Source organism: Electrophorus electricus, chromosome 26 (assembly GCF_013358815.1).
Source record: "Electrophorus electricus isolate fEleEle1 chromosome 26, fEleEle1.pri, whole genome shotgun sequence".
Lineage (NCBI taxonomy): Eukaryota > Metazoa > Chordata > Actinopteri > Gymnotiformes > Gymnotidae > Electrophorus > Electrophorus electricus.
Window position 1 is genome coordinate 4,187,231 of NC_049560.1, and position 21,119 is coordinate 4,208,349.

General features: G+C 44.4%; 1 protein-coding gene across 4 annotated transcripts; it reads right to left on the reverse strand.

The window, feature by feature from the left end:
• Positions 1–135: 135 nt before the first annotated feature.
• Positions 136–19,211, reverse strand: gatad2ab (GATA zinc finger domain containing 2Ab). 4 transcript variants are annotated; one of them, XM_035523367.1, is made up of 11 exons: positions 19,097–19,211; positions 8,726–8,952; positions 5,036–5,168; positions 4,342–4,473; positions 4,104–4,175; positions 3,891–4,004; positions 3,568–3,759; positions 2,992–3,265; positions 2,470–2,903; positions 1,729–1,954; positions 136–1,141 (listed from the first exon to the last, which is right to left on the reverse strand). In XM_035523367.1, exons 2-11 carry the CDS (start codon positions 8,941–8,943, stop codon positions 1,008–1,010), a joined length of 1,929 nt encoding a protein of 642 aa, XP_035379260.1. In that variant the 5' UTR covers positions 8,944–8,952; positions 19,097–19,211; the 3' UTR covers positions 136–1,007. The 4 variants fall into 4 exon arrangements, with proteins under 4 accessions (XP_035379260.1, XP_035379259.1, XP_035379258.1 ...); XM_035523366.1 differs by having other exon boundaries at positions 3,568–3,735; positions 8,726–9,032; XM_035523365.1 differs by having other exon boundaries at positions 3,568–3,738; positions 8,726–9,032.
• Between the last annotated feature and the right edge of the window lie 1,908 nt (positions 19,212–21,119).

Genomic DNA, 21,119 nt, shown 5'->3' on the forward strand with positions numbered 1-21,119 from the left:
AAATACCCCCACACGCCCACACACACAAACCTAACCAAACGCTTCACGAGTGCCGCACATACCCCCTGGCCTTTGCAAATCCGTGCTATCATGTCCACCTTTCACAAAAGCTAACAAGGGGGAAAAACAACCACCAAAAGTTAAGAGTTTTACTGCTGCATGTCAGTAACCCCCCATTCCCCTTACAAAACCGTGGTCACATTTTATTGGGGGGGCGGGGGGATGCATTTAAAAGTACTTAAAATACACACCAAAGTGGCAGATGTAAAACCACCTCAGCAGTATAACAATACCTTTAAAAGTTCAGCCCCCCCCAAAACAAAGGACAGCTCAAAGAAAGGGGTGGAATGAGTCCAGAAAGTAAGCAAACCCAAAATAAAAACCTTGACAACAGAATTACATACTTGCACTCCCACGTCACTGTTTCAAGGTGCTGCATGTTTGTGCCCCATTGAAAATCTAAGTTTCACAAAGCTAAAGCACTCAGACATGGTCCAAAGACTAGTATGAAAACAAAACTGCCTGGCTTCATGTGCAGTCTGGGGACCCTCCCTCTGTTAAAAGGATACAGGCATGTTTATTAAAACGGAGGGGGTCCATCAGTCACCTCGTATACCATGAGCATCCCAGCACCCGTGGGACTACAAGCAGAAGTGAAGCTGAAGGAGACAGTGGGTGGGGGGGCACCATCACCAGCATTGATGTGGCAGAACTGCTGCAGCCAGCAGAGCAGTGAATAGACTTAATACACACAAGGCCTATGCACAAGGTCCCCAGCTTTCTATTTGTTAACATTGATCCATCGTCCAGTCTCTCAGGACTGGTTCATAGTACTCTCAGACTGGACTAGAGGTCTCCACTAAGCAGAGAGAAAAGTTGTTTTTTGTTTTTTTGTTTTTTTAATTATTGCTTGATAGCTGGTCAGCTGATATCGATATCCAGTCGCTGTCTGAAGTCGACTTATAAGAAGAGATCATTTCATTAGGGAAGAGTGGTTGGGGGAGGGATCATTTCCAGGTGTTTGTGGTCTGGGAGAGAGAGCGGGAAGGAATCATGTCCAGAAGGTACTCTCGCTGCCGGTCCACTGGGGAGGTGGTCTTGTGTACAGAGAGGCTGGGGTTGACGTAGGCCATAGTGACACCTGTGTGGAGAGAGGGCACAGTACTCATTACAGCACCACCTACACCCACATACACGGTAAATCCCAAAGCATTGTAGTGAGCTGTGCAGGAGGGGAAAAACGTAACAAAGACTAAACTTTGCAGGAGTTTTAAGTTTGGCCTTAAGATTAACAAATAAGATATTAGTGTAAGGAAGAGAATGGAAAGGTTTTTTTTTCTGGTTTAGTGTTTCTTAAAACAATGATTACTCTTTTGAACAGAGAATTAGCTCACTTAGGCCAGGTGTCTTATGATTAATCATTCCATTTAGTATTCAATTTGACTGCCACAATAACCCTTCATCATCTTAGCAGCCCCGTGACATTGAAACCACCCCCCCCCCTCACACGCACACGCACGCACACACACACACACACACACACACACACACACACACACACACACACACACACACACACACACACACACACACACACACACACACACACACACACACACACACACACACACACACACACACACGATCAGAAATGGGGACAGGAGAGCAAGAGAGGAAAGATGCAGGCATCGTGCATCTGTCTGGGTTTTTTCGGACGGCATCGTCTACCTGGGGCGCTGCTGCTCTGCTTCCTCCAGGCACCGGGGGCGGGGTTACTGCCACTGCTGCCGCTCTTCGCCCCTGCCCGCACGGCGTGCTTACCTGGCCTGCTGACGAGCGCGGCGGCGGACACGGCGCTCTGCAGCTGCGAGGACGTGGTGAATCCGTGGGCGAGGGCGCGTGAGCTGGCACTGACCACCGCCGCCTGCACGCTCCGCGCCAGCTGCCCCGGACTCTGCTCACGGGACACAGGGAGGGGACGCATGAGCACACGCATGCAGACGTGCAGACGCTGCTGTGCATTTAAACGGATCAGTACAAGGGTCCTCTGGTGATTTCTCCACCATGTGGTAAGTATGCAAAATGTATGTATTTAAGGATTTCCGATCTATAGAACCAGTTGCTTAGCTACAGAGAAGCTGTCTGTACTTGTAGCCAAAAACAAAAGAAAAAGAAAAAAAAAACAAACCAAACCATGAATTAACTAGAGTCGGGCTAGATCTCTGGGACTAAAGTCTGATTTCGGTCAGTGCTACTGCCATTTTGACTGGGGGTATAAGAGTATGCACTCAGCTACCCCAGAACGTTCTGGAATGCGGTTGTGGTTGTTCACGTCCGTGTGACAGGACAGATGTACAGTTGTGGGAGCTGGCTGATACTGGGAGAATATGCTTCCGGCTTTGTGGAACAGAACATTTCACTTTATGGTTTGACACTGAACATGCTCCGGGGTTGAGGGGTGGAACCCACCTGCTTGATGGAGCTGGAGTGGTAGTGGCTGACCCTGCCGGCCTGCTGCTGGGGCAGGGCGGAGCGGACCGCTTTGTACTGCGCGGACACCAGCGCGTGCTCCGCCTTCCCCACAGGCGAGGGGACGGAGGTCGTGGGCGAAGGCGAGCTCTTGGCGCTGGGCGCGGTGGCGGCCTGCTGCAGGATGCGCTGTTCGATCTCCTGCTCCTGCTGCAGGGCCTTGACGAAGGCCGCCTTCAGCCGGCTGGTGTGCTCCGCCTTCAGCACCTTCTTCTGGTTGGAGCTCATGCACTGCTCGCACAGGATGGAGCCGCCGCTCTTCTCCTGCCGCCAGCGGGCTGTGAAGTCGGTCTGGCATTGCGCGCATGTGAACGGCTCCTTGGTGGGCGGGGCAGGCGTGGGGCTCCCCTGCTGCTGAGCCGCCTGCTGTTTGCCTGGACGTCAGGAGAGGGGGTAGTTAGCATAGCGGAAGGTACAACTCAGACTAGTGGTTCTCTCTTCAGGGAGGAGGAGAGCACTCACTCTTGGTTAAATCCAGAAGGGTCTGCACCACCATCTCCAGTCCCACCAGGTAGATGAACTCGTTGTTAGCGGCGGAGGGCAAGAAATTGAGCTCTGGCGCAGGTGGTTTTGGGGGTGGGATCTCCAGTAGAGTCTTCTCCAGCTGCTTCCGCAGGGCCAGTTTGGCAGCGGCCTGCCGGCTGGCCGGGGAGTCACTGGCGTTGCCTGAAGAGGTGTTACTGCCAGCACCTAACTGGGTGGAGCCCGAGGAACCCTTCAGCCCTGTGGGTGACCCCTGAGCAACGGGACACAGCAGTTATTAGGAGGATCCGTGGATTGCTACCAGCAAAGCAACATTCCCCCTGCCACTGTGTAAAGGTGAGACCACAAAGTACAAAACAATACTTTTACACATAAGCTAGCCACCACCATTCTACATAAGAGCACAGCAAAATGGATACCCTCTCTCTCATGGACTTGCTGCCAAAAACCAGCAATGCAAGTTCAATCTAAGCATTTGTGTAGAATGTAACTACAGTACAGAGAAAGGGGGTAGCGGTGGGGTGACTCCTAGGCCCTGCAGTACGGACATCTAACCTGCGGGATGCTGACCAGCATGTTGGAGTTGGGGACGTTGGCCACGCGGATCAGGCCCTGCTGGATGATCCTCTGGCCCTGCACCTGGACGCTGGGCACAGAGGTGCGGGGCCCCAGCAGCAAGGGCGGAGGCCCCGAGCCAGAGTGCTGCTGCCGCAACGTGGCTATCTGCTGAGGAGTTATAGCGTTGGGCTGATGCACACCCACCCACATACATCCCCAAAAACCAGACACCCACAGACGCAGACAGCCTCAAGTTAGGTGAAAGGAGAAATAACTGGCTGACCAAAGCGGCAGAATGTCTCAAGAGTTGCACAGCGTACCTGGGAGCCTCTGACTAAGGGTGGCATCACTACTGAAGCCTGCTTAGAAACCTGCGCCCCGCCCCGGACCAGAGGGGGAGGGATAACCGTGCCGGCGCTTCGACCGGACGACACCTACACACGCGCAGAGGAAGAAGAGCATGGGATCAAACGGGCAGGATGACATTTACCCACTGGTAAGAGTGCAAATTCGGCAGATGAGGATGTAGTGACCTGCAAAGGAGCTTTACTGGATGTGATGCTGCCTCGTACAAGAGGTGGAGGATTCGACAGCGAATTGGTTGCCTGTTCAACAGTGAGACAGAGAGGGGAGAAGATGGAGGAGGAAGCGGCAGAGACACAAAACAACGTGAGAGAGGGCGAGAGAGAAACAGAAAGACTGAGTTGGAGCAAAGTCGTGGGGGCCATAATTGTAGCGCACACGGGGCTGAGTGTTGTGCCGGGGTCTTGCCTTCGACACCACGCTCTCCTTCTGGATCTGGCTCTGCCGCAGTTTCTTCAGCAGCACAAGTTTGGCCTCTTGCAGACGCAGCTCCTCCCTCAGCTGGGTGATTATCTTCTGACGCTCCTCAGGACTGCTCCTCTGCAGGCGCCGCATGGAAGGAGCAGGGGGAGAGACCTCAGTACCACATCGCACAGTTCCTGCGCTGTACCTACTCAGACCAGGCGAGCAGAGCGGAAGCAGCACTGCAGAGCACTGGCAACATGCAGTACGCTTCAGACAATTTAATCCATTTCTACACTCGTGCCAGTTCTGACTGCTTTAATTTTCAGTTCACAGCCTTAATCAGTATGCTGTCTATATTCCTGCAAGTCACCCTGAAGAGCAGGTAAACCATGGTGCTAGTAACACCAAGGTCATGGGTTTCTTTCCCAGGAAGTGCATGGAATGTCACTCTAATATGGAAGTCACACTGCTTAAGTGTGTCTGCCAATATTCCATAAATGTAAATGTTCTCAGTTAGTATGGAAACAATAATCACAATATTACTTTACAGCATTTAGCTGATTAATATTATGATCATGATTATAATATTAACTATGACTGATATTAACTATTAATGCTAATATTAACAATAATAGTTAGGTATGGTTGGTGTGGGCACCATTAGAGGGTTTAAAGAAACAGTGGTGAGTGCTGTTACCATGAGCATCTCTGTGTCTGTTTTCTTGAAGCTCTGACTCATCCCATTTACACACGGACTGGAGGGTTCGTTGTCTGATAAAACAATTACATCATCTGGTGTCGGTGGCCGTTCTTTCTTTATGTCACCATGACTGGAAAAGAGACAGAAGATGCAGGAAACCAAATATAGAAAGACACTCCAATATGTGCGTGTTCTCATATGGGGTCACACAAAACAAGCTACAACAATAGCATGGAGTGGCCACAAAGGGGCAGCACAGGACTATGACCGAAATCATCTTAAGCCTTGCATGGACTGTGGTCCCAGCGAGAAAGTATTTTGTCACACGTGAACAGAATGTGCATCCACACACGAGTTTATCCAGTATATTGCCAGACAAGACCATTTGCGCTAGGGGGGGGGGCATCTTCTGAAGACCTCAGTCAGATGGACCGGATACGGCACTCCGAGCACATCTGCCTTCCCTGATCGCGCCAGGGCGGGAGAGCTACTTTGCATTTTGGCTCTTTGTCAGGCAAACCTCTCCATGCCCAGAGTGCCTCCTTGGCCCCTCCCAGAGTCCTGGGGGGGGATGGCTGGCAGCCAGGCCATTGTGTGCGCGCTCCCTGATCCTGACTCCCCCTGTGGCCAGGCCGCACACGCCACACGAGGACGGGGCCGAGCTGAGACAGGCTGGGAGCAGAATACAAGGAGACTGGCCTGAGCAGGCATCTGTCACATCACAGCACAACTGAAATAGGACTTCTGAATGTCAAATTAACCCATTCGGATACAGGGTTGACATTTTGCCATGGCTATGTGCATCACTGCCATGGAATAAATGCACCTTCAGATTAAACAGAAATGTCTGTCCAGGTGTCATTAGTGAGGGAATTAGGCTGCCTGTTCCTTGTCTCATGAGCAGGGCACCACACTAAACTGGACTCATCTCATCAGCCAGCTGGCTCATGAGATGAGCTCTCCTACACTTTAGTACATAATGCCTTGATCTGCCTGCAACAGTATTTAGCTACATTTATGCCTGGGCTTCACACGGTTGTTTGAATACTCTTTTTTTTTTTTATTAGCAGACTAAATATTACTGTAGTATTACTGGTGGCATTCCAGCAGACCAATGGCTTCAGTCTGCTCTTCCCCACTGCTGTGTAATGATGTGGCAGTCTGTTTAACCTGCAAACATGACCATTTGTGTGACTGGATGTACGGCCTTTTCAAAAGAACCTGATTAGTAAAAGAAATCTTTTCTGTTGTTTTTCCAACTGTATTGAAATTTAATTGCAGATGGATAACCATGTAAATACCCCCATTCCTCAATAAGGGTTAGAAGTTAATGATCATATGCAGTTTATTCAGTTCTGTAAATGGGAGAGTAGATCCCCACAGCCCTGTAGATACCTCAAAGCCGAACAGAAGAACACAATGCACACTTCTGAACAGCTCCTTAAGGCATCGCATCACACACACACACACACACACACACACACACACACACACACACACACACACACACACACACACACACACACACACACACACACACACACACACACACTGCTTGTTTAGTATGATACTCATCAAAAGTATTTTTTTTTTATAAAACATACGCTACATCTAAGGAGAAACAGCCTAGTGGAAACTTTTTCTCCACCCTTAAAAACAAACAAACAGCACCAGGTTATCTGAGGACCAGAAGTGGAGGGAATGGGATGGGACTTCATTGATACCCAACAGAAGTCAGGCAAACAAAGATAAAACCACCTTAACCTTCTCCTCATTAACATCACTTCCTTAGTATTAATCAGTACCTCAGGAGATCACATGACAGAAGAATTTCCCTCTGGTCACATGACACTCCATTTTCTTCAGCGGTTCCTTCCAGCATGGAAACCATAGCAACAGCCGGTTGGAACCAGTTTGTGACACGTAGGATTCATTTTGTGAAGGCAGGCAGGGTTCAGGTGCAGAAGAAAATGGAGCTGCCGAAGTTTAAGTGGAGCACGCCACTAAAGCAAGTTTGGCTCCTGGGCATTGGCGCACAGTCTGCACTCAGCGAAACTTTTAAAAGGGCCGTCAGTGACAGTCACAACGTCCGAGCTCCCTCACCCAACTCCTCCCGCCCCTCCCCCGCATGTCACTCAGTAATAAGTCATCCCTTTGTCCTGTTTTATAGGCTGCATCTTGAAGCAGCCACTTCCATGTCTCACCACTGTATGCAGCCTCCATCTCGGCTGTGATGATGATACGACTCGTGTGACTCATGACTGACTCATATTACGAGGCCACTTACAGACTTCTCACCTCAACATTTAGTCAGGACATAAATTATAATAAAAATAACTGTTTTTCAACCATAGTGTAAGACACACAAATGTCACAGACTTGGAAAGCACAGTGCTTAAGTCATGCCATGAAAATGATCCAGTACTTTGAGGGTATAACATTAGCAGTCAACACGGCATCAGATACAGCAGAAGTAAGGGGACCTGTATATGGAAGAAGCTGTCCAAGACACAGCTTAAACTCAAAATAGGAACACATGTTGGGCTGGTCTACAACAGTTTCACAGGAAAGCTCATGAGATTCAGAGAACAGCTTAAGAAAACCCAAATGCACATAATTTAAAAGAAACTGGCAAAGTATTATAATTTCTAAGAAATCGACATGCCAAATCTAGGTCGTGCTGAATTCCGAAGACTGAACACATGCTCTCATGCACATGAGAGATATTTAGAAGCAGAAAGAGCCTCCACCCCCTACATCATGGGGTTTTTTCTACACCAGAGTTATTCAACTCCAGACCTCAACTCTAGGATCAGGTCCAGTATTTTCTAATTACTATTAGCTCATTTACGTCAGAGAAGAGGTCATCACGTCCCAGCCTTTAAGGTACTAGAGACTTTCTACCCACAGTGGAAAGGATTCAAGTTTGATGACTAAGCAGCAATTCACTTACATTAATAGTTCAATTAACTACCTGCGACGACAAAAATCCAGGAGCGGAAACTGTTATTTCAAAGCTCCTCGACGCATAAGTTGTCATGCCTTGCTGAAACCAAGTCTTCCTGTTGCGCAACTATTACCTGATGACCCCATCTGACCCAACACAACAGTGAGCTGAGTAGTGCGGTTCTGGGTCCCAACACAGTGGAACAGTTTCGACATCAACTAAGCTACTCATCCCAGCGCTTGGACATTACCTGGGCTGGGCCACGCATTTGAAACCTTCCTTTTTAAAAGGTGGCAGCACAGAATGTACGAGAAAAAAAAATCCTGCGGAAATATCACCACTAGACAAGGCTAAAGAATCGGTAAATATTATGAGCAAACTATAAAAAGAACAGATGTCGTCAAAGGTTTTAAAAGAGAGGACACAGAATTTTGAATGATCACATAACACATCCGGGGTGGGGGTGGGGGGTAAAAACCTGCTTGAACACACAACAGGACTGAACATTTTTGTTGGTTACTGAACAACCAGTGAATGTGCATGATTTAAAAAAAGAAAAGGGGAAAAAAGTGTGTCCTTTTAAAAGTGCCTAACACGGTTGAAGGTGGACATGTTAACATTGACTGGAACAACCACTGTTACTGTCTGTCCAATGCTGCGCCCCAGCATACAGACTTCCACTAAAGCTGCTCTCTGGAAATGGCCCAATGTCTGTTCCAGTCCTGCGGGGTGAGGCCTACCTGCGAGATGTGCTCATGTCCACAGGCTCGTCGTGGGCCTGCACCTCCACTTTGATGGTCGCCTTCACCTCTCCGGTCTTCAGGATGCTGGCCACCTTGCCAGACACCAGCTCACCCCTGTCCAGCTTGAGCCGCTTGGGCTCTCCGTCCAGGGCCGGCACCTCCCGCTCCAGGGCCCTCTTCTGGCTGCGCGTCTGTCGCGCCACATCCTCAGACATCCTCTTGGTCTGTGCAAAAGGCGGCGGAACGCGTGAGGAGCATGGACCCATCACATCCCAATTCAGATTCTTAGATGACCTACAGATTCCTTAAGCAATCAAAAAAGAATTAAATAAATAAAACGACAGTAGAAGTCTCCTCGGACACACATTAAGAAATATTGGCAAGGGGGCAAAGACCCATAACACAAACATATTCGTATGCGCTTTTGTTCAAACCACACATTCTGAAACCATGCTGTGGGTGTATACATGGTTTCAGAATCAAGCCAGTACCACAAAGAGATGATATTAGGAACAGGAAACACCGTAAATATTACCCTAAGCACTTCAACAGGACAAGTCACTAGTGATTATGATTTTCCAGGTTATTTATGAACTTTCAGTGAAACCTTTAAACCCTGAAACTGCCACCTTCCACATTTCAAAAGAAAAATTCTGTCATGTACACATGCATGCGCACGCTCACACACACACACACACACACACACACACACACACACACACACACACACACACACACACACACACACACACACACACACACACACACACACACACACACACACACACACACACAAAAAAAAGCTGCAAATACTGTTTAAGTAAATTCTTTATGTAAACTCCCTCCCTGGTGTCCAAAGGATGTGTTCTGCAGCCTACCTGTGTTATGCATATCTGGTATCTGACCGTCAGGGGTGAAATGACAACATTGAGGCCTTCTCTCACCTCCAGTGACATCACCAGGGCTCCACATGTCCCTTCCCAAGATTCCATGGGACACACAAAGCACTTCCCCGAAAACCAGTTTAAACCGGTCTCCCGTTGCAGCTAGAGACTGAGGCGGGTTTTTAACCCCTTGAGAGACTGAATGGCAGCAAGCGCGGTCACGTACACGCCTTCGTTGGACTACGGGGAGGGGTTTCCAGCATTCCGAAACACAAGTAGGTTGAAGAGGAAGAAAAAGCATCTTCCTCTTCGCTGTTCGTTACAGAATCTTACGGACACACAGAGCTTCACGTCCCCAAGCCCTTACACAAAACAACTACGATTTAGGCCTCAGCGATTTAGGTTACACAAATCAATGAAGCAATATTCATTTACAAATAGATTTAGAAGCCACAGTCATTTTGAGCTATCAGAGAAAGCCGCAACTCTAAAGAATGTCCTTCATCTATTTCCAAGAATTTGGAACTAGAGAAACAGATGCATAATCAATATCATTAGAGAACAGGCCAGTCAAAACAAATGTTGGTTTAACAATCCTTTTGAAAAGCAGATAAAGCAGATGGCATATAAAGGCAGATTTTTCTCATTTTTCCAGTGCGGCAACATTCAAGGTGATCAAAGAACACAGGACATGGTTTATGAAACTAGGCCAACAAGTACGTTCACTTGACACCCTGAAGTCACAGAACCAGCAAACAACAGCCGTTAAACAGAATGTTATCAAAGGCCTCGGTAGAACAGGATGAACAAATGAATACCCCCCCACTGCATCAGTCTAATAAACCTGCTTCAAACTCTAAATGACACCGCATCACTGAGACAATCCATTTGCCAATAGAAGCGAAAGTGTTTTAATACTACTGTCAAAGAGAACGTGAACTGCTCGAGCTTACCTGATTTAACTCTTATTTATAAAGGACAACAACCACTTGCATTACAGCTCAGGTGTTTTCACATAACTTCAGGTTGTGTTCTGGAAAGCATGCAACTGAAGCACTGTGTCTGTCGGCATGGGAATCAGCCCACACTGGGGCAATCGCGACCAGAACAGCACCAGAAAAGGGATGGGGGGCTGAGGCACTAACTCCTCTCAGTATGGATGATTCACACCTAGGCCAGGAGTTTTCATGAGCAAAGCAGTTAAGTTGGGTGTAGATGTGCTGTTCCGGTAAGAAAATGAAGGCCCAGCACTGAGGGCAGAACATGGCTGCCTCAGCGGGGCTGGAGAACATCGGGAGAGCGCTTGCTCACCAACACACCGCTCACAGCTTCAGAGTCTGAAAAACTACCTGGGACACGAATGCGGAATGTTTAAATGTTTTAGCAAGACATGAACAGTTAGACATCTCGGCGATGACCAGAGAAGAAAAAAAAAAAAAGCACGATCGGCGTTTAGGAAAGGAAGGATTTTGGTGGTTTCTCATTTGATAGACATTTTCCACACAGCAAATTAAGTAATCCTGTTCTCATCACCAAACAGACCAGAGAAAACAACCAGCCTTTTCCAATACGGATGGTATAATCTCACCATTTTAGACACGATGCTCAAAAACAAACTAATTTCAGGAATGGGGGGGGTGTACATTGCCAAAAATAAAGTAAGCTGAAAGAGCCAGCTCAAGCGCTCGGTGTGTGTGAATGCTGCATGCAGATCTTTCCATGCTCTTCCATTCCTGAGTGCCTCTTTTGGCTTTGGCCTTGGCCCTTAACAATGTGTCAATGGGTTTGGCTCTAAAAATGTTCAAAAATAAAGTGAAAAAAGACCTTAAGACAGACACACGTACATGCGCGCACGCACACCCACACACACACACACACCAGCAGCCTGTCAGTGATGAAGTCCGAGGCACAAACAGCCTCCTAGATTGGTTTAGGTTCAGATACAGCTGGAGAAAAATGACTGTACACATGGCAAAGTGTCAGATCTTATATGCAGAAAGTAAACAAGTACTGGCATTATATATCTGAATCAATCCTGTGGGTGTATTTGAATAAAATTAATCAGAAATGACTGGTCTGCCAACGACAAAAATCAAGTCCCCACCTTAAGGCCTTTGCACATGACAATTCAATATTTTTATACAAAAACATCTGTCACTGACCATTACTGTAGACTACATGGGGAATTGCTGTAAATCTGTGGTGTGTGTTGAGACAATGTTTGAACAAAAGCTCTGTTTAATACTGACCAGAGTACAATTCACCAGTATTAAACAGAGCTTTTGTAAATACCAGTAGTGAGATTAGAGGTTGATTAAGGCCAAAAATAATTTTGACACTAAGAACACACACACACAAAAAAAAACCTCTTTATGAACACAAAAAAAACCATGCAAGATACTGCACTATAATTGACGCTGCATCTACAAGCAGCAACTTTTCAGGAGGGGTGGAGCCTGTGCACACAACCCAGACATACAGAGTTCTCTTGCCCGAGTGACGAGGCCAAGCTCCTCACTAGCCGTTTCCTAGGCGTGCTCAGTTAGAGCCAGATCACTACGCATAATGCATTGTTTTAAGCAACAGGGCCATCTGAAACAAGTCCCTGCATGCCGCAGCGAGGTGGGCTGAAAAAGTAGTTACCATTTCCTCATGGGGCCTGTACAAGATGTAATGACCGTCCATGGGGAACCCGCTGAACAACATGGTGTCATCTGCAAATCAGCACAACTGTACAACACAAAAACAGGCATCTGGCAGCTAAAGTGCGCAACTGGCCCAAACACAGCAGATGCACGTGATATTCAGCACCCCACCTCAACCCCACCGAAGCCTTATGGAACAGCCATCAGACTTTTTTCATTAACCTCATTATAAGAACTTCCTTAATATATCAGTCTATCCCTTTTCAAAAGTAAGGTCTCAATGACCAAGCTAAATAAGCACAAGAAAGGTTAGATAATCCAATTGTATCTGGGATGATAGTTTCTGTAATCTGCTTTCTTGCCCTGTAGTCAGCTGGCAGGCTAACTGAGGGTGCCCCTGCTGAATCAGTCTTGCACATCAAGGGTTAAGCCCTGCCATTTTAACACCACTGACAGATCAGGCCACGAGGGTGTTACCTAACAAAATGGACGGCTTTAACCCTGCATCTGCCACAGGCTCCACCTGGTACTAGCCCTAGCAACAGGACGACGAAGGCTGAGCTAGGACGTATAGCCTATGCCTCTTCATGTGGGCACAAAAGAATGCTCACACTCAAAGAACATCACCCCCACCCCCCTACACGTGCTCTCTCTCTCTCTCTCTCTCTCTCACTCACACACACACACACACACACACACACACACACAGGAAAGCCACCTACCCATCCCCCACATTCACTCAGACCTCAAACAGGCTACAGTGCAAACCGTGTACACACACTCACGCACACAAACACACTCACATGCATGCACGCACACACCCCACAAGCAAAATTGTAGATAAGACTCAAAATCTGCACAGGGCAGCACATGAACACGCTTTACTACTTTATTTAGCTTTAGAAAATAAAACAAATCTAATTTGAATTTCTCCAAATAATTCATTCAGTTAAAAATATGAACCAAAAAAAAAATCTTCCTAAGATATCCTCAGAGCTGGGTTGCTAAACTTAGCTATAGTTTTACATAGTTTCAAGCAGTTAGCTTGGAAAGCAAGTCTTGTGCAGCAAACCTTTGTGTACACTGGGGGTCCAGCTGGGGTGTAGTACAATGATGATTTCCCAGCTCCAACATGTACTAAATCTGGAAATGAAGGGAATTAGTTGTGTTTGATTGGCTAAATGACCAAATTGGATTCTTGACATCCCATTCTAGATGAATTGAACATGGACCATGAAGACCAGCATGGGATACACAGGCAAAACAACTCACTGACTAAACCAGTTAGTCCAAATCTATAGTAAGACATGTGTCCCAATCATTAGCGCTCAATAAGCATTCCCAGTTGATACAAAACAGTCCCAACGTCAGCACGTTTCAGACAAGACACAACTAAGCAGCTATAAAATACATGACCACCTGAGGTTATTCTCCACATAAGAGAGACAATATAATTATGTAAACTACAAGCAAACAGGCAGCTTTGTAAACTTGGTTTAAAAGGCTGGGGAAATATTCTCCTTCATGACCTTTATTTACTTTTTGGTTGTTGTCTGCCATTAGTCATATGGTCAGGTTCCCTGTCCAAGATTAAGCCTAAGTCTAGACTCAAAACAATCTACAACTGTTATTCACCATTGGCCCTGCAATTTACTCAAACCAGGTCTACATTGTGTTTGGGAAACCAGCTTGGGAGTCTAATCGTTGTTCAATAGGTTCAAACCAAATTGTAAATTTATACAATTATATCCAGAATTATAGTGTCTGCGATATTTGATATGATCCTGCTGCAAGGTTCAGAAGTACCCCATGTGAACATCACAGGACCTTTCATCGTTCCAGATGACCCTTTCATCATCATATGGCCCTTTCCTTGGAGCCGCTACGTAGGTGATCTGCTGCATCTCAGTGGGAGAGCAACAGAGAATTAAGACAATTAAGAGAATTTTTTTTTTAAATCAACATACTGGTATAACTGTAATCAACTTTTCAGGCGTTAATGTCTACAAATGTTTTTGTACTCATGACAGCAATTACAATTCAAGGGACACTGGGTAGAGACCTTGTGTTGAGAGATTTTTTTATTGTTTGTAACTCTAAACTTCTAAACAAGTTCTCCATGTCTGGATCAAACTGCCAGACTGATATCAACATCCTTCTTCTGGACAAGCATTTTTCATTTGGTTTAATTCTCCTGTACCACAGCATTCTTTGCAGGACTTGTCATTCTTTCCAAGTGACATTTTGAAAAAAAGTGTCTCTCTGTTTATAATTAGTTGGCTGCTTTGTGTTGCGTTTACCCAGGCAAAAATTAAATGTAGTCTTTTCTATTATATAGTTTTAACTAACTGCAAATCAGGTTGCTTGTACAAAGTGAACGGTTAAATAAAGGTGTAGTCATTAAAGGACTGATGTAATGGAATGCGACAGAAAGCAACAGATTAATAATTTTCTTAATTTAATTTTTTGTAGTATTTGATATCACTTATCAGACCAAAGGTTACTATTCTGGTAACAACTGTGGTAAACAGGAGATGCGACTGGCCCTCCATATCTTGACACCATTTAACCTGCCATCAATGCAGCATCACTGGAAATAATCAGAGTAAGCAACAGAAACTAATTAGCTAAAAAAAAAATAAAACAAAAACACTGTGTAAATACTTGTATATATTACAAAGTGGGCTATTACAATGACATATTGTAATATGAAATCTGTTTATTAACTCCCATACAGCACAACCCTGTTCCATCTTGGTGACTCGGTAACACTGGGCCGCTGCTATAGCACCAAAGAACACCTCTCATTTCCCTTATTATTCACATAAGTCTGCAAATAAAACAGGCATGAGGATTCACGTCCACCTCTGGAAAAGCCTTTCTCTAGGACAGTAGTAGTTAGTCCATGGTACATAGTTAGCACCATGATCTACATGTACTCAGCAAAAGTCTTGGTCACTGCCAGGCACCGCAAAAGCTTGCTCTTGCTGTGGTGTAGGAAAATGAGATCATCCTCAACTGTTTGGGACAGAGTGTGGAGCAATACATACATAAGACCAAACACCCTTTGGCCATAAAAAAGAAAGATGAGGAGTCGTTTTGACAGACACCGGACACCCGTAAGTTTTAAGTTACCACGCAAGTCAAAATGTGGGCTCCTTTTTTGGGAGAAGGGCAACTTTAAATTAAAAAAAAAAAAAAAAAAAAAAAAAAAAAAAAAAAAAATCAGAAAACAGCATAGTCTGTATATTTTTCAGTGAAGTATTAACCAAAAACGACCATTTTACCATTTTCACTTCCAGGATTCTTTACAACCAGGCGCTCCTCTGTCCATTTCAGACCAACATGTGGTTAAACCAACATGTCAATGAGCTTTGTGAGTTCATTTTCATTTATGGCACTCGGGCAACTCCTTGGCGGACTGCTGCATCTCGCACCCACAAACTTGTGCGCGTCAGTAAGTGGACTGTACCATTTCTACAAGAGGAGGGTGTGCTGCAGCACGCCCACAGGTTGCGCCCTCCTGCTGAAAGCCTTGGTGCCGCATTCATGTCACTACATCGCGCAGTGTGTTCTAGAGTTGCCTTGTCAGCAAAGCCCAATTCTATCACCCAGTGGGAACTGAGGTCACGTTCTTTCCAGAATCTCAGACACTCGCATCTTCTACAGCTCCATGCATCAAGGCAGAGCTTAAAATCATTCCTGAATTGCCTGAGACTACAAAATCTTAAATGAAGTCCAGTAGTTACGTTTACTACAACTAGACTTAAAGCACTCAGGGGGGTTCTCAGCTGAAGGTCTACTTTTGAAAAGCTTCATAACCAGCCATTCAGCATTCAATGAAACGTTATTTGATTAGCCCTCCCTTTGAACCAAACAATGGTCTTGCCAGAGCCCACGTCTTCTTGTCTACCCTGTGCATAATGCTAACCGTGCTATGTGGTTTCAGGGAAGTGGAGATGGAAGACAAAAGATCTTTCACCAAGCTTCTGTGGCCATGTGCCAATTTCTACTGTTTCCTGTTTACTACAGGACGCTATCCCTGATGCCTCACCTCTGCTAGCCTGAGCCCTCTCACACACAACTGCTTCTAGCTGGGTGTATCCACACTCTTCTAAGGCAAGGCTTCCTCCAGACAGTTGAAGAAGCACAGATTTCACCACAAAGTTAAATGACTATATTCAATAAAATAGTTCAAAATATTAACTGACAGCTAACTGCACATTAACTGTAGACATTTCCAGCAAAGAATAACTTAAGACTACTCACAACATAGGTTATTTCAGGACTTTTTATTGCCATTGTACACATTCAGTTAAAGTTTCTCATTTCCATCCTAATTTACACATGGACCGTTATGAATTTTTGTACTGCTCTACATGATTCCAATAACAAACAAAAAATATGCGCAGTCACAGTTATCAGCAGCACTACCTATGAGATACAGTGCATCATCCATACTAGATGCATTTCGTGGAAAACACTAGCTCTCAAACTATGTTAAAGTGGAGCTTTAGTCATGCCTGTCAAACCGCATTATTTTTCAATGATTTTCTCATGCATTGCTGGACCATGACTCTACATAGAGCCCTGCCCTCTACCACTCGCCAAGGTCTGGTCGCGGATACTCAACAGAAGGAAAACAGGACTCTATGTCACCTGTCTAAAACCAGTTGGAGTAGCTATTGTGGAATAAGCCAGTTTTGTGACATTTGTACACTGATGTAGGCTCATTTCTGAAAATCAATTAATTAATTAAACTATTGCTGCAAACTGTCTAATGTAGAATGTGCTGATGCAAACTAGGCCTTTCCAAAAACAGTAAGTAGACCAATATAAATGTTATATAAATAAATGGTCTTCTGAAACTGCTGAATTTTCATTACCTCAACACATCCCTTGAGATTTCAGCCACTCACTTTGTGGTAAATAAAAAGATGCTTGCCATTTGAAGAAACTCTGGGAAAATGTTACAGTGAAGCACTCAAAACGCTAGCAGCTCTATATTCTTCCAATCATATTATGTTCTGAGCAAATGACAACATTATTATCTAAAAAGCTGTCCAGGGCACAGAATAAAAGTCAACACTGAGGCAAAGGTTAGATAATGGGGTGAAATGTACAGATCGTATCTGGTTAGACTTGAATAAGTGAGTGAGTTTGGTTCAGATTTCAAGGAGATGGTCATATGATATGGCCTCTTAATGTAATAGTGATGTAAGACTAACTCATTTTTTAGGCCTCAATTCTAGGAAAGGTGAAAAGTTTATTAAAACACTGCCAACAGCCTTTTCTAAGATAAAAGTAGAACATGAGGAAATAAAACTATTCCTGCTCAATATAAAAGACCACAGTGTCCTTCACTCAGGAAAAAAACAAAAATCACATTTCTATGGGGTATTTTCTGAACTATACCTTCCCTCTAGTCCAGTCGGGTCTCTCTTAGAATGAAAAGTCAAGTAGGAAAACTAGCAATGTTCTATTAACATATACAAAATGCAGTGTTTTATGCTGTAAAAAAGATCTGTTAGTCAACTTACATGACCTGAACTGATTGCAAGTTTACGAAACGCCAGCAATAAAACGTAAGCAATAAACTACAGACTGGAAGTTAAGAAGCCTCCTGCTAAGTAGCTAGCTACAGTCTACCGGCTTCTAGGAGTGCCACCGTAAAGACCCTACCACGACACCGACATAGGCCATCTTAACTGACTTGTGCTCATTTTGAAATCGCTTTATCCCAGAATTACATTCATCATAAAAATATTAATAACGGCTGTTTTTCAATGGTCAAAAGCGACCTAAAACGGGAAACTTAATTTTGGACTCAATCTAAGTTAGCCAGCTAGCTGTAGATGTTTTATGTCAACTTTGATCATTCGAAAAGAGACCTTTCTCTCCAAGATACTGAAAAAATAGTAATTAAAGGTGTCGAGTACAAGCAAAGTTTAGTTTTCTCTCTGTTCAGTTTGCTTGAACTGCTAGCCCAGTCAACACAGCAAATCTTAATAGGGGACTAGCTAGTTAACCTAGCTAATTAACTACCAAGATAGATTAGCTAGCAAACTTGGTCATCAATAACAATATCGTATTCTGGTCAAACATTTGCTATAACGTTAATCCCACGATTACATATGTGCTAGTATGTTAACAAAACATATATAACCGGTGCTAAACTTTACCGTTGCCGGTTAAGTTTACTAGCAACAGAATGCTGTTGCCATAAATACTCTCAACTTACTGGCAAGCTAAGATAAGCTAACGAACTCGTCTGAAGTGACGCCAGCTAGCACTAGCAGACAGACAAACGGACACTGTCCAGTCACTCAAACGTTAAAACAGCTAACCTTAGCTAGCTAACTAACTTCGTTAGCTAGTCATTACATACGCTGTCAGTTCCATAATAAAGCAGACTAAAACGACTTATATGAATTACTCTTAAAATTTTCTGAATAACTAGTCAACACGCTCAACTTACCAAGTTATATTACTTTGTAACAATCCCTTATCACTTTATCATTTTTTAACATCCGAGATGATCGATTTTTAAGATACACGGATGGCTATCTTAGCTAATTACTAAGCCCCGACTCTTACTCAGCTAGCGTTAGCTAACTCCCTAGCCGTCTAGCTCAGGCTATTCCCCTCCAGCTAGCTGGTTAGCTGTTATGCTAACTAGCTTGCTTATCTTTCGATCTCGTCTTACCGTGTCCGTTAGCCTTCGAGGTGTTGTTAGCTTAGCTAGCATCAAGCTCGCTGGCCAACTTATGAAGAACTTCGAAATAATTTAAAATTACGAAAAGGTACTTCCACCTAAATCTCCCTGCACGACAACTTACCGAGAACGGGAGATGCTGTGCGCCGTTCCTGGGACCGTCACGCGTTGAGTCGTGTTTTCCCCGTATTTCGTGTAAAGAAACCCGGAGATCACCTCCTCACACAACCCGCTCGCCTCTCCGGTTGCCAAATAAGCTGTCTGGTACTTACACATGGATCGGAGGCGTCAGAGCACTACGCATGCGCATTTGATATCACTGCGAGCTCCCGGCCAAGGACTCTTTAGATTTTTTTTTTACCCAGACAACTTTAAAAGGAGGATTATAATCAACTGAACACGTAGTGTATTAGTGTATACTCCTTTGTGAGTTAGTAGCATCCCTCTGTGTCTCTCCTATCTTATCATGTGTTCATTTGCAAATATAGCCTGTTTGGTCTTTTGGACTTATTTTAATACTGGTTTATGCAAAGAACACCAGTTCCAACTCCTATGGCATAATTCTGCCTTAGCGCTTCTTCACTACTGCAGTGGTGTCAACATAACAACATAACGTTTGACAAAATTATATATAGATAGATAGATAGATAGATAGATAGATAGATAGATAGATAGATAGATAGATAGATAGAGAGAGAGAGAGAGAGAGAGAGAGAGAGAGAGAGAGAGAGAGAGAGAGAGAGAGTGAGTGAGTCACAAACAGGACGGTTCTAGATCGTGTCAAGAACATCATTAGAAACCAAGAACATCATTAGAGGTCAAAATCACCAAGCAGCGGCTCTACTATTTCGGACAATTTCCTGGAAACATCATTAATGCTTGGCATTGTCAGTGGGTCCAGAAGAAGAGGACGCCAAAGAACACGTTGGCTAGATACAATCAAAGCTGACATGAATATGCAAATGAAAGAACTGAAAGAAGCTGTCAAAGATAGGAAAGCTTGGAAAATGATGTCTCATAAAGTGTCCGAAAGTCGGGTCCGAATGATATATATATATATATATATATATATATATATATATATGTGTGTGTGTGTGTGTGTGTGTGTGTGTGTGTGTGTGTGTGTGTGTGTTTGTGTGTGTGTGTTGATTTTCTGATTTAGCATCTAATTTAGCCTTTAGCCTCTAATTGTATCCCCTGTCATGGGGATAGGTTGGGGATGGTAACACATTTCACTTTTCAGCACACTTTTAAGTACAAGAACTTTCTTAAAACCCATCTATGTGGCTCATCATTTATCTTTAAAAGTTGTATTAAACTTTTTAAGCAAATATTTAACAAAATTTAGGAGATTCCCTTATAAGATTATTTTTGCTTTAATGTAACATATATTAGTCAGAAATGTTACCCTCTTGCACTATCTGGCATAAGTTTGGTCAAGAACACATTTTCAACACAAAGAACAAATAACAATGCTGTTCCAATTTAGATGTTGCTTGTTCTTAGCAGCCTGAAATTAATTCATATATTGAACATATTTTTTTCAAATGTTCACTGTAAATGATAACAAGAGTCAGTTAAACTCAGTCCAATTCAATTACCTCAATTCGATTTAATTAGATTTATATTTATATCACTGTACTTCCCTGAACCCCCCCCCCCCAAAAAAAAAGGGCTGTGCAGAGTATCAGTCCCAACACTAACAATCTAGAAGTCTAAACAAACCTGCGAATGAATCCAGCACTATAGCGGCCGGTTAAAATCTTTGAAAAGGTTTGAAGAAAAAGAGGATGTACAGATCAGCATTAACGTTCTGGAAGTTATTTTTCGGAAACACTGTTCTGCACTGTGCATGTGAAAATGGTGACTTTACATTGTGTGACATTACTGACATCTGCTGGTCAATTAGCACGACGGCAACTCTCACTTACGGAGCAAGTTGAACTGTCGAGAACAGCTCAGGATGCAACAGAAAATCAGCCCGTCTGGTGGCAACTAAGCAAACATTAAAAAGACTAAAAGGGGGGAAAAATGTTTACTCTATTGCAGTCTATTCTATCGTAGTCTACTTTATCTATCGTTAAATACCTAGCTAATAGTCTACTCTACGTTTGCCTGTCTCCATGACAAAAGTCAATGTATTAGTA

Excerpts from the sequence above, each read along its gene's own strand:
- gatad2ab (XM_035523364.1), bottom strand. The coding sequence starts at position 8,994 with ATGGGTCCATGCTCCTCACGCGTTCCGCCGCCTTTTGCACAGACCAAG. Across the intron at positions 4,474-5,035 it reads CAGACACAGAGATGCTCATG|AGGAGCAGTCCTGAGGAGCG; the intron begins GTAACAGCACTC and ends CGGCGCCTGCAG. Across the intron at positions 3,760-3,890 it reads CCTTAGTCAGAGGCTCCCAG|CCCAACGCTATAACTCCTCA; the intron begins GTACGCTGTGCA and ends GGTGTGCATCAG.